At 34.7% G+C, this 14,162-nt stretch overlaps 2 protein-coding genes across 2 annotated transcripts; both read right to left on the bottom strand.

Moving 5' to 3' along the window:
• Nucleotides 1–3,002: 3,002 nt before the first annotated feature.
• Nucleotides 3,003–4,307, bottom strand: LOC114409188 (AT-hook motif nuclear-localized protein 17-like). The gene has a single exon (XM_028372540.1). It carries the CDS (start codon nt 4,171–4,173, stop codon nt 3,331–3,333), a length of 843 nt encoding a protein of 280 aa, XP_028228341.1. The 5' UTR covers nt 4,174–4,307; the 3' UTR covers nt 3,003–3,330.
• A 3,535-nt stretch (nt 4,308–7,842) lies between these two features.
• On the bottom strand, nt 7,843–13,751 carry LOC114409187. Its single transcript, XM_028372539.1, has 8 exons — nt 13,571–13,751; nt 13,100–13,236; nt 12,881–12,981; nt 12,692–12,734; nt 12,537–12,593; nt 12,339–12,393; nt 8,312–8,427; nt 7,843–8,241 (listed from the first exon to the last, which is right to left on the bottom strand). The coding sequence occupies exons 2-8, from the start codon at nt 13,217–13,219 to the stop codon at nt 8,107–8,109; spliced, it is 627 nt and encodes a 208-aa protein (XP_028228340.1). The 5' UTR covers nt 13,220–13,236; nt 13,571–13,751; the 3' UTR covers nt 7,843–8,106.
• Between the last annotated feature and the right edge of the window lie 411 nt (nt 13,752–14,162).

The following is a 14,162-nucleotide window of genomic DNA, read 5'->3' as shown; positions in this document are numbered from 1 at the left end:
TAAGTTTGGCATTTCGAAAACGCCAAAAATACCGAATCTGTGTTTTGTCAAAGTAGGATAGATAAATTATAATTTTCCTTACTCTGATTTAGTTCCACCCGCATCCCCCTACTCCAGATAACAAGTGACTATTAGTAAAAACAAAAAAACAAAAAACACTTGTAAATGACTCGCCTCAGAATTGTTTAAAATGTATTTAAAACTATACGTAAGAAATGTGTTTTAATTCATCTTTGTTCTCTTTCTTTTTATGATTATTTTTTTTCCTGAAATTGTTACACAAAGTCTATCATATAAGTTATATAACTTTTAAAATGAATAGTGTTTTTGGGTACATTATATTATCCGTTCCCATCATAAGCACATAAGTTATATTTAAATACTTTTTTTTTACCGTTAATAACCAAATTAAGAAAAGTTTAGTCATCATGCATGCTCAAATTCATATACAGTTAGAAAGAAAGTGAAGGGGATAACTTTTTTTTTTTTTTTTTAGAATAGCAGAGGATTTAATTATCAGGAACAGATAACAATTTTAAGGATGTACGTGTATATATTGTATACCGTTACACGGAATTCATCAACCACGCAATCGATAAATCGTTTTTTTTTTTTTTTTTGTAGAATACTTAGCTGAATTGATCATCTAGGATTGGGTAATAGAATTTAAACTTGTGGGTGTGAAACTTTTTGAATTAGTGAAATGTGTCATGTGTGTGCATGATCAGTTATCGACTAATTTCCCTTTCTTCCTAAGAACCTTCGTTTAAAAGAGAATAATGCACTTTGATAATAAAAATGAAGAAAGAAATAACTGTGGTGTATGCTTTCATGATATTGTAAAAGAATTGAAGGAAAAAAGCCAATGGTGATATTCTCACGTCAAATCTAAACCATATCGTATATGTAAAAAATGAATTCAGCTTTATGCGGATAGTTTATTGGATTCTAATCCATTAAAAAGGTGTGGGTTTACATTACAAAAAATAACTGTTTGCGAAGAAACTGATCATGTAATGCTGTGCAGCATTAATAAGTACTGACAAGAAATTCAATTTTATTTGAGCAAATACTCTATTCAAATTTTGTAAACACACACACACACACAGAAAGGGTTTTGTTCCTCTCCTGAGCCTCAATAAGGTCAACCTTAAAATATGACGAACATCAAATCAAGAATTTGGTTAAAATGAAAAGTCCCATGAAGTATTTATTGATTGCCATGGATGACTATATTTGGATTATTTGGATTCATAAGAATGGAATAACTTTCAAGTAAAAATGCCGGATACAATGTTTATGATACATCTTGTCAAATCTAGATCATGGCTCTCGTTTTTTTGAAACAGGGAATTGAAGGTGATTCCTTGTTCTCAATATTATGCACACAAATCCAATGCAAACTATGAAATTCATATGTACAGACTTAACTATTCTTTTGCTTTTGTAATATTGGTTATAGGTTGGAGTAAATCCTTGTCTTTGTATTCCTACTTTAATAAATTAGATTTTTACAGAAAAGATTATAAGTTCAACCCTGAATTAGTCGTAGCCTTCAAAATTAAGGAATTTGGACAAAATAATAAGCTCAACCCTACAATCTCGTATAAGTGGGACAATTAATAACAAATATTAATTATACAATATTTATTCTTAAAATTATACTCCTTAAATTCAAAAATATTCTAACATCCTTAAAATCATCTGTATTTTCCTTAAATTTTGCTTGTAGTTGTACAATTTGTTGTGCAACATTATAAAAAAGATAAGAAAAAAATGGAAGCGTGAGATAAGTTGATAAATATGATAAAAAAAAATATCATAAAAATAATAATATAACTCAAATAAAGGGATCAATCTATAAAACTTTCCCAACTCTCGCACCGTCGTGGGCGTATTGAATCTATACATTATATCAAAAATATACATTACACATATTTTTGGTTAAAAGAGGTATTCTTCTTGCTAGTAGTTTATTATTTTAGTCAATACATTTCTATATTTTATAACTTAAAAACCCTTACTACAAAATGGTTACGGTAAGCTTGGTGAATAATGCTTTGATCCAGAGGATAAAAAGAAAAGAAACATATTTTTACTATTTTTAATCATAATTTAAACACAGCTCATCCATATTTATAAAAGAAACTCTAAACGTACTAAATGTAATAACAATAAATCATTTTATAATTAGTTTAAACTTTAAAATATACGTTTCTTTTATATATATATAGGAGCACTTTTTTAATTATAACCAGAATGAGATGGGAAATTTGTTTTGATTAGCGATAGTAATATGATAGAAGAAGGATCCCTGGGTGATGCAATAAAGTTGAAGGCACAGTGGAGACTTGTGGCAATTGGGGGTCAAGTTTTTTCACTTTCTCTTTAATTGCAAACCAGAGGGGGCCGGTGACAAAGAGACAAAAGAAAGTACAGATAGATCAGATATAAAGTAATGAGATGGAGAGATAAAGGTAGGGGAAGAGGGTGTGGGAGCTTGTTCTGAAGTGATATCAGGAACTTATTCCATAAAGCAAACGGGTGCAGATGACCCCTGGTGCTCAAAAGAAACTGCCAGACACAACCCTAGCCACGTTCTCCACAAACACACACACTTTATCCAAGAACAAAGCAAAGTGCCACCACCACCCATCATCATTCACAGCAGCTCAGTACAGTACACAGCATCAGCGTCAGTCCACAGATATTCTCAGACTCTCCCAAACTTCAAAGCAACACCCCACACCAAACCAAACCCACTTTCCAAAAATCTACTCTAACCAATCCCCACATTGTGACCAAATGTGAACAGGATTCCCCATCATAATCCATCTATTCCCAACGTTGATAGAGAAAGCCTAACCAGCGATGCATACCACCCATTTCTCACTTTCCTTTTCTTACAAGCATAGCCCTTGCCAGCACCCGCTCCAGCTCCAGCAGCTTTTTAGTTTCTCACAAATTACTCATTATTATTATTATAAAATCCATTACAAATATTTTAAATCTAAAATAAACAACAAGCTCACTAGTCATAATGGTCGATAAACAAAATCTCTTCAACAAGGTAGAGAGCCATCGACATAATACAGTTAGCGCCGCAAATAAACCACCCTAGCTACATAATAACTATACTATACTAATGTTTCCATTTATAAACTTAACCTAATTATAATAATAATAATAATAGTTAAACTAATACCAGATATATCAACTACGCCAACTAAATCAAATTAAACAGAGCAACATATAGTAGAATTGATTACAATAACCACAAAGTTAACCTCAGAAGAAAAAGAAACAGAAACTCGACGTGTGATTGATCGATCAGTAAGGCGGCGGCGGCGGCGGCGGTGGTCTAGCCGTTGGAGCCCAAATCACATCAGAGGGCAAGTGACAGCTGTACATGGACATTCCACACGACTCCGCCTGTCCATGCCCGCTGTCTCCGCCGCCGGAGACTGGCGGCGAATGTCCATCTCCGGCGGAGGCGCCCTCTTCCTCCGGCGGAAGCCTGTGGTACGCCGGGTTGTTGAACGAGGCAGCGATCACAAAAACAGTCCCGGCAGCCATCAGCCCGCCGGCAACAAGTCCTCCGACGATCTGCCCCTGCGGTCCGGCGAGCGAGATGGCGAAGCCGTTGGGAACCGCCGGAGAAGCGCCCGACTGCTGCGGAAGGAAGGTGGCGGAAACAGAAAGGATGTCGAAACGGCCGTGAAAAGTAACGGTTGTGCCGGGCGTGGTGGAAGGTTGACGGAGCGTGACGTTAGCGACGGTTCCAGAACCCGTGAGGACGCAGATTCCCATGTTCTTGCGGTGACTGAACTGCGCGATGGCCTCGACGACGTCGTTTCCGCCAGACACTTCTAAAATGTAGGGACTCATAGCGGGTTCCGGGTCACGGGTTATGATAACCGGTGGCTTGGGCTTGTTTTTGGACCCGGGCGGACGTCCCCTGGGACGCCGAACAACCTCGATGGTCGCGCCGTCGCCGCCGGAGGAGTTGGCCTTCTGAGCGGTGCTCGGGGTGATGGTGGTGGCATCCTCGGCGGAGAGTTGGAAAGGGTGGTGCGGGAAAGGATGGTGCTGAGGCTGAAGCTTTGAGAACATACTAGGTGGTGTTTCACTCTTAGGATGTTGTTGCTGTTGCTCTACGTATTCTCCTTTCATTGTGTTGTTCTTTTGGGTTTGGATTTGGATTATCTCTTAGAATAAGAATAACCAATCCCGAGTGAGACTATGATTGGGTTATTGTAAAAAAATCAAGTGGAGAAAGAAAGGAGGAGTTTGGAATTGTTTATTATGGTATATATTGAGAGAGAAAGAGAGAGAGAGAGAGAGGTAGGTGAGCTTTGAAACTAAGTAAAAGAAGACTAATGGCGCCGCTGGTTGGAACAAAAGGTGGGGTCCACGTCACACATGAGACAGATAGAGATAGATATATGTCGAATGCAAATTGAGAATTATTGGGTGCCTCAATCTACCACCGCCTTTCCTTTTCTTCTCTTCCTGATGGCTTTGCTTTTGGGCTATGGGGGATGCCTTTGTTATTATTATCATCTTCTCTCTCCTTAATTCAAACATTTCGGGTCCTTCCTTTGGATATTCAAACCACTATCCTTTCCACTTCCCACTTCTCCTTAACGCTGTTTATCACCTTTACTTTTGTTTCTAAACATCAATTCTGTCACCCTAAATCACTCATTATGCTAGCTAATTACCGGTTAGCTTTGTTTTAATCCAAAATCCAAAATCCAAATCCTACCAACCTTACTAATTCTTCTCTCCTGAATAAAGCTGGGTACCTCCTCTCATTTTCACCTAGACCTACTCAATCTCCTGATTAATTTTAATCCTTTTATAATTAAAAAGAATAGTTTAGTAGTATAAGTTTTTTGTGTGCTGCCAAGTAAATTGATAGCAGAAACTCAAATCTCTCTCGTAATGTTTTTTTTTTCTTTCAGGAATGTCTCTAGTCATTGGTTAAAGTCACTCTCTTTAGCTACAACTTGTTTCTAATATAAAACAATGTAATTCGAATTTATTGTTACATAAGTATAAACAATTGCTTTCATTGTGTAAAGATAACCTTAACTCATTCCTTGCCCTTGGAGACTATTTCCGACTCATTCAATTTCGTTTTTCATCTTTCCAATGCTTGCTCTATAATTATTATTCTTCTCGTGAAAAAAGTACTATTCTTTCTACCAAATTCACATATATCAGTCCAATCAGTAAACCCAGAAAAATAAATATAAACCAATCACAATCATGCAATAAAAACAAAAAAACTTTTGAATGAAAATAGTAGGAATTAATTATTTTCAAAAAAATTGTTGAGTAATTCAATCATTGAAATTCAGAATAAGAAAAAGAAGCAGAATTAAAAAATGAAAATCATAGGAATTGAAATTCTCAAAGAATTAGAGAAGTAATGATGATTCCTTTAACTCGCAATATTCGGGAAAAAAGTAATTAGTTAAAAGCATATAATTTCCTAAAAAAAATTAAAAGCATATAATGACAAAATAAAATCTTAATTTAAAATGCTCCTTTTTTTCATTTATATATTATTCAACATGTCTATTTTTATTTTATGTGAGAACTTTGTACTCAGTTATCACTAAATAAAAAATATATATTGAAAAATCATTTGGGATACTCTATACCATTATTACAAAACATTATATTTGTTCATTACCAATCCAAGGGATTAAATACTGGAGCCAAATCTTCATTGATCTGTACATGTCGAATTTTGATGGTGTATGTATAAGAATTTTGGATGCTCAAGTTTTGATGGTGTGTGTATAAGGGTTTTGATGTTCAAGTTAATTAGTGATTGCAAGTAATAATAATTTAATGATTAATTTAGATTACAAAAGAAGTTTTTTCTATCTTTCGTACCTTGCTCGTTTTAAGGAATAAAAATTAATAAGTTTTTGATAAAAAAGAATTCACTGTATTGTTAACATTAAAAATTATTTATTATATTGATTTTCTTAACTGCAAGACTGATTGAACTGTCATGCATACACGGTTAACTATCACATACATACTAAGTTATCACATGCCATCTCATCTATGTGTGTACTGTCGTGTCATACAAGTATAAACGTTAATGGAAATTTTTTAACAACAAGATTAAAATGACATACAAATTAAATTTTTGGGAATATTTTAAAATTTTAATAATTTACATACTTAAGTGACAATAAATTATATTTTGGGGAACAAAGTTACTGTTTATGCTTTTTTTTTTTTTTTTCTCTTTTGAATTGTATGTTACAACTTTAGAAGCTATCGATGATGGCTCTTCCTTCAAGATGCAAGTGTCGACTTTATAACCCAACCTATGAAGCTATGACCAAGGAGGTGTACCCTGAAGTAAAAGCCTATAAACATTGGTATGGACTGGTCAAGGCTTTTAAATCCTGCGGGTCACGTGACTTTCAATTACACATCTTCGAGTTTGTTGTAGTTGCTTTGATTTCTAATCTTACCAAAAAGTAAAAATCATGTTTTTTGAGTTAATTATTCAGACTCTTAATTCATATTCTCTTCATTAAAAATTAAAAAGTCATTGCCTTATTAGATATACAATTACAACCTTGAGAATCATTTTATTAAACAGGATGAAGTTAATTACAATGTACTTATATTTTAGATTAATTTAGTTTACTCATATTCGATAAATGAGAGAGTAGGTGCCATCATGAGGAGTTTGATTCAGGATAATAGTAAGTAAATTCGAGCTATCTCACAAATCCATCACTGTCACAGTCCTAGGCCCATGCCTGTTTCTCTTTACTGATGCATCAAAATTCAATTTAACCGAACCAGCGACAGGAGGCTTCTTCCATTTTTGTCATGTGAGAATACATTAGCAACATATAAAAAAACAGGAGTGTTTCGAGTGTAGATGATAACATGCATTTGCAACAAGGGCTGGTTATGTATAAAGTCGGGTCATAACAAATCTAACAACACATATTTTTCTTTTTCAAGTGTAAATAATTCACTTATTTTGCTTTTCCCCTTCTAAGTTCTAAGTAATAAACTGGTGTGTTATTCCTATGGCAATATATCTTACAACCTATCTTACAAGATATAAAGAGAAAACACCGAAAGATGAAAAGAAATAATAAATTTTAAAAAAATTACAAAAAAATTAAGAATAACATTATCTTTTCTTTAGAAAAACTCTTGAGAAGAAAACAGACTCCAATAAATTTAATAATCGACGGTGTTGTCGGCACAGACACTATTTACAAGAATCTTGTATATACCTAAATTTATACACTACCATTTATCAATTTTTGAACAAAAAATCAAACCAACATCACTTCTCCGTCTTTTTTTTTTACTTTCAAAATAAAAACTGTGAGAAGGTATAATTCTGTATAGACGACACATTTTCCCTTCAAGTAGGAAAGAATAATAGAGACCACCATTCATACATGTATCTAAGAATCTTTGTTTTCTATTTTTGAAAACCATTTTTGTTTGAAGAAAAAAAAAAGAAAGAGAAGTAGCAAAAAAACACACTTTATATTTTAGGGCCCGTTGTTTCAATTTTTTCTTAAAAAATATTCACCTTTAAACAAATTATATTTATATACTTTTTAAAAATAAATATTTTAATTTTTAAATAGGTTCGAAAGTAAATTATATTTATAATTATCTTTCAAAATAAGCAAATACTTTTTATAATTGTAATCAAACAAAAAATAACTCTTTACATGAAATTTCTTAAAAGTACTTTTCATATATTTTTAAAATAACTTTTTTCCCAAATAAAAAAGTTAAAACAAATAGACATAATTTTGTTTTCTAAACAAGGATCTAAAAGGGCAGTAAAAAGTGGATGCAAGAATCATTTCCACAACATTCTTTCACCCCAAAAAAATCAGACCAGCTCACCGAACACAATTTTTGCCCAAAGTTTGCATGCATGATCACGGGGCGATTGACCAAATAAGATGATCCTAAACTACAACTAAGTGTTAAACATTTCTCAGTAATGACTAAACGAACATGTGATGTTAAAAGAGAATGTATTTACGCATGCTCTTGTCTACATCAATTCCTTCATCCCCATAATCACGAGGCTTTTTTATACTTATGTGCATCTTTCTTTTCGAATGGTGACCCAGCTGGGGCAACGAGGCCAAGGTTTTCCATCACTCTTATCCTCCTAGAACTCAACTCTGGCGACTTTCCTAACGAACTTGTTTCCTGAGTATAAATACTAAGTGAGTACACCAGACAAAAATGAAATAACAAGTTTCAATTCATAAGTACTTACCCAACTTTGGCAAGCCGGATCATCGACATTCAATGTCTCTTTTTGCTTGTTTTTATTCTGCTCCTTATCTTCCCAATTGGATTTTCTCTTGCCTGCAGCATCTTTGCTTGATGTTCCTGTTGAAAGAGATTGAAGAGAGAAATTGTGTTAGGCTACTTATGTGTTGTGGAATTTACGCATTGATTTATAATCAACGATAGTTGTCTAATCTAGCTGAATAATCGGTAAACGAGCATCTAATATATTCAATGAAATGAAGATTGCTATGTGTAACATAAATGGTAATATTTTAACGACCCTGGCCCCTCTGAAGCTGAAGCTACTACGTTCTTCTCCACTTTGATACAAATACACCCAACCAAACTGCGGCAGACATGACCAAACTAATGGAACATATCCATAACTCAGCAACCATGCATGAATAAGACCAAATAGACATAATACAAACAGCAACAGAACATAATATTTACAAGTCCAAACAGCAGCAGATCCACAGAGAGGATAAGCCACCATGAATAGACCATCAAACAGCTGCTTGGAGTTGTACAAATACAGGAAAAGGGCTGGTATCCATCTTTGTCAAAGGTGGTGAAAAGTTGGGACAAACGCCATCAGATGGTGTGCACATGGATGTTACCCCATTTTTTCTCTAATGTATTCGTTCTTAATCATATCATGTCTAGCATGTCCACTTATCTCCGCTACAATGAATTTATTCTCTTATTGCCTTTTTATTACCCAATATTATACAACATTGCAAGTCTTATAGTTGTGTCACAAAAGATTACAAGCATACATAAGAAAAAAGGTACAAATGCTTATGTAAATTCATTTCCATTGAGTCTCAACTAAAGTTGAGGGTTTGCTTAACATGTGTTAGGGTTCTAAGACCAGGCATGTTGCACCATATGGACAAGAACAACACATTCTGCAGAATATTTCCTTCATTTGCCAATCCAACTTTTCATAATCAAATGGATTAGCTTAATATTTTCTCCTTTTATTCCTTTCCTTTAATATTTACTCTACAATTGGCAATAACATTATGTTTCTTGCTTTTCCAAGAGATGAGGTTACCTCCCATAAGAACACAATAACCAGAAGTGAACCGTTTGTCACCGTCATATCCTGCCCAATCTACATTTTGAGTATCCAATAATATCAATGTGACTCTTGTAATGTAAACTGGTCCCTTTTCTTGGTGACCCCTTACTGTAATCAAAATCCAAACAATTGTATTCCAATGAGACTCACAAGTCACAGCACTTGCAAGAAAGGATACATTTGGTCTGGTCATGGTGAGATAATTTAACCCTCTCACTAATCTCCAATACCCGTTTGGGTTTGAATATGACTCCCTTAGATTTCACATTCAAGTCCACAAGGATATCAATTGGTTTACAGTCTAACATTTCTTATTCCTCCAAAATGCTGAGAGCATACTTTCTTTGTGAGATAGCAGTACATGCCTAGGATTGAGACAATTCAATCCCAAGGAAATATCGCAACTTGCCTAAATCCTTGGTTTGGAAATGATGAAATGACTGTTGTTTTAAGTGCCTCAATACCTACATATTCATCTCGGTAAATAACAATATTGTCAACATACAACACAAGATAAATATATTGGAGTGAGTGTGAGAGCACTTAATGAAAATAGAGTGATCTACCTCACAACGAGTCAATCCCAAATTGCTAGATGACCTTGCTAAATCTTCCAAGCACAAGGAGACTATTTCAACCCATATAAAGACTTAGCAACTTATAAACCAGACTTGACTCCCCCAAGCAACAAAATTAGGTGGTTGCTTCATATAAATCTCTTCCTCCAAGTCACCATGCAAGACACCATTTTTAATGTCTAACTGATATAATGTCCAATGTTTCATGCAGCCTTGGATAAGAAGAGATGAATTGATGCCATTTTGGCAACAGAAAGAGTGTTAGTGTAATCCAAACCATAAATTTGAGTGTACCCCTTTTTCACAAGACAAACATTCCAATGATTCACTAGTCCACCAAGGCCAACCTTAACAATAAAGATCCACCTACAATCGACAGTAGACTTCCCAGGGGGAGCTAGAACAAAAGTCCAAGTATGATTGGATTCTAATGTTGTCATCTCATCAACCATCCAAGGCAGTTAAGTGCTTGCTTAACTGTCTTAGGAATGGTAACAAATGACAGAAACTCAATGAAGGTCAGAAACTCAGTGACTGCACAAACTGTAGGAGAAGACTAGAGGTGGTAGAGATCATGTGATTCAGATACTGCTTCAATCATCTACCCCATACTCTGGTACTATATAAGAATCAAAAGTAAAGGTTACAGTGAAGTTTAGCGAACAACTGAACATGCAAGTTGACGAATATGGATTCAGTTTAAGGATAATGAGGGAAGAGGTGAGGATTTGCCAAAGCTATGGCCTATGCAATCAAAAGCAGCAAAATCCAAGATCCAACGGTTGTAGATTGAGAGAGACAAACTATGGAATTTTTAGTATAGGCTATAGGCTTCCTTAAGCTGAAGATACTCCTTGTACTCATTGGCTGAGAACAAACTAAGGTGATTTCCCTCAGACTTAATCTTCTGCTCAATAGCCGGATTTGGAGATTGAGAAACCTTAGCAATTTTATATGGAAACCCATGCAAAGAGTAGTAGTTGTCTTGAGTGTGCCCATCTTGCTTAACAACAAGTGTAGTGAAGGTTACCTCTATCACCCCTTCCACAGCCACACATCTTCTCCATGATTCCTTGAGTAGGAGACAAAAGCTAAGGACACAACTACAACTAGAGAATCAATCCAAGACTTTGTGAAGGGATTCAAATTTCGAATAAGATGATTGATTAACCCCTTTACAGTTGGGGAAATTAAGACTTGTCAAGGCTTGAATTCTAATAGATTCAAAGTCCTCACAGAGAGCATGGAGAATAATAAAAACCATAAGCATATTATTAAGCCTCAAAAATATCTTTTGACAATCATTGTAGATTAAAATTAACCTGATCTCGTCAATTGTTGATTGTGCCTTGTTCTTTAAGGACATATCATGGTTTGTCATCTAGAGTGTAGCTAATCTATGAACAAACTATGCAACCACTGTATATCATTGGCATAAATATATTGAGCTTTCTTCCAAACATCATAACAAGTATTTTATGGGCACTAATGTGTACCATCAACTTAGGATCAATGGACTAACAATGAAGTTGATAATCCACCTGTTTCCATTCATCTCTCTCAATAACAACAATATCCTCTACCTTCTTAGTGAGATGCTCAGAAAGACCCTGACTGAGAAACCAGACATCAATAGTAGTATATCAAACCAAATAATTTTGCCATTCACAATAGGGGAATCAACCAATATTCAGCCATTGAAACAAGTCACTCCAAAAACAGAACCAAACTGCAATAGCAGGCTCTAACAGAGATAAGGTAGGAACAACCAATACACACCACCCAAACAAGCAAAGCACATGAAACAATTAGGCCAGCAATCAAACAGGAAGAGGTCCTCCACAGAAAGGGAGACCGACAGACCAGATTTGGCCAAAAAAGAAACAGGGATGGATCAGCCTGGATGATGGCTAACAAAGACCAAAAACGAATCAGAGGAGCTCTAATACCAACTTGAATTTAGAACTGAATGTTTCATTGATTTCTTGAAGAAGAGAACCCTCAGCTAGGGCTGAATATATACACTAATGATACAACAGATAAAGCAGGAAATAATTATCGCTTAATCTTAGGGATGAATCTAAAAACAGTTTGAGATATCTAACTAACCTAAAATAACAGAAAAAAAATAAAAGAATATTGCATTTGATAATTATACAAAATCAACTATAACCAACAACAACAAATGGAAAAGGGATACCACCAAACGGTCCAAACCCTTGCTGTGTTTATACTCTTCTCTTTCTCATTTTTTTTTATTCTCTGGAAAGAGAAAATTCAAAATAGCTATGCTATTTGTATTGTGGTAGAGCAAAACCATTAGAGTCATAAGAAAATAGGCTGACCTTTAGGCTTCGATGATGACCCCTTTGATCTACGGGATTTTGTGCTAGGAAGATCCTTTCACCCATAAAGAAAATGACAGCAAAGCAAACACGGTTAATTCAAAGTGTTTAAGACAACTCGCTGCCTAAGTAGAAAAGATCTGAAGATCATGCTCATAACTTCATCATTAGCAATCCAAACGAAGAAAGTATGGGTACCTGTTCAAGAGTCTGTAGAAGTACTTTCTTGAGAGAACCATCATTACGCTCAAGTATCTGAAAGCTCAGACATATAAGCGCAGAGAAACCCATGCCAAACCCATGATATTTACAAAGAGACAAAAAGTTAGCACATATACCAAATATCAACTTACCCTCTTAAACTCATCACGACATTTAATAGGATCAGCATATGAGCTGCAGAAGGAAACAAGGCCTGTTACAAGGAATTAAATGTGCAAGTGCACGTTTGGATAACCATTGCCCACCTTTCAAAAGTACGTGCGTTGATTCAAACATGCACTAAATTGTATAGAACGTAAATATGAAAAAGTACTACTGACTATGTATAGCTTCCATAATGCCTAACAAGGATGTCTCCCGGCAATCGTTTGGTCCGTTTGCTCGGTTTAACACTCTTATTAACACTATTTTCATCAACAACCTACAACAAAGTCAATCATTTTAAAAAAGATAATTTAAACATCAATTAGTTAACATTAAACAAGGTATTTTGCCTTTCATGAGGTCATAGAAACCAGCAAGCATGAAAATTGACTTACCTGTACAGGCCACCATGAGCTACCGCGAAGCTTGACAAATATCACATCTCCCACAGCCACTGAATCATTTGCACCTCCTTCACTGATCTCACTTTTCCCGCTCTTACTCCCACAAGCCATTATAGTTCGAATCCGGGCTAAGAAAACCCACAGGTTCCAACTTGTTAGTTTCACCGCAAAATAATGCATTAAGCACACAAAAAAACAGAAACAATTGCCTAGACTAACACAAACAAACACGCCGTAGCACGGATCACATCCACTAATCAGCGTCATGCCGTTCTTCTTTACCCAGAATTCAATCGTCATAAAGACGAGGACCAAGAACTAAAAATTGTTGAAAATGTTTTTCCGAAACCAAATCTTGAAAGCAAATGGAAGCGTTTCGCGTTTCATCTTTCACCAGTGACATGCAAATATAAATAAATAAAACAAAACCAGAAAACGAAGGCGTGTTTGGCAGAGACTTACAAAGGGAATGTGGAAGCAGGAGCTAGCGAAGAAGTGAATTGGAGGAAAACAAAGGCGGGCTTCAATTCAGGGTGTAGGAGTAGGAGATAACCCCAAACAGCGCTGATTCATATGATAGAATCGTTGTTTTCCCAGGCAGGAACAAGATTCAGATTTTGACGCCCAATTAGAGAATTGTTTATCATGTGTTTATAAATTTACAGGATACATTATCCTTTTTTTTTTTTTAAATGCCAAGCTACTTCACATGAATTTCTGAAAATATATATATATATATATATATATATATATATATATATATATATATATGTTTTTTTATTCTTAAATATTTAATAACTTAATGTCGTTTTTATTCTTAAATATATGTTCATATTATCACTTAAATTGTATGTAATGGTTGGATTAATGTGATTGTATATTTTCAAAAACCAAATAACCTTTTTACCCAAATATATAATATGTAACATAAAATGTTAATTATTTAAAGTTATCTAAAAATAAGTATAATTTTTTTTTATATTTTAGATATGATAAATGTTTTTTTAATAGTTTGTAAACACGTAATAAAAAAAGAAAAAAATGGTTAATAGAT

Source organism: Glycine soja, chromosome 4 (assembly GCF_004193775.1).
Source record: "Glycine soja cultivar W05 chromosome 4, ASM419377v2, whole genome shotgun sequence".
Taxonomy (NCBI): domain Eukaryota; kingdom Viridiplantae; phylum Streptophyta; class Magnoliopsida; order Fabales; family Fabaceae; genus Glycine; species Glycine soja.
The sequence above is the reverse complement of the archived record's forward strand: the minus strand, read 5'-3'. Positions and strand labels throughout refer to the sequence as shown.

Excerpts from the sequence above, each read along its gene's own strand:
- LOC114409188 (XM_028372540.1), bottom strand. The coding sequence starts at position 4,173 with ATGAAAGGAGAATACGTAGAGCAACAGCAACAACATCCTAAGAGTGAA.
- LOC114409187 (XM_028372539.1), bottom strand. The coding sequence starts at position 13,219 with ATGGCTTGTGGGAGTAAGAGCGGGAAAAGTGAGATCAGTGAAGGAGGT. Across the intron at positions 12,982-13,099 it reads GCTCATGGTGGCCTGTACAG|GTTGTTGATGAAAATAGTGT; the intron begins GTAAGTCAATTT and ends ACTTTGTTGTAG. Across the intron at positions 12,735-12,880 it reads CATTATGGAAGCTATACATA|CTCATATGCTGATCCTATTA; the intron begins GTCAGTAGTACT and ends TTCCTTCTGCAG.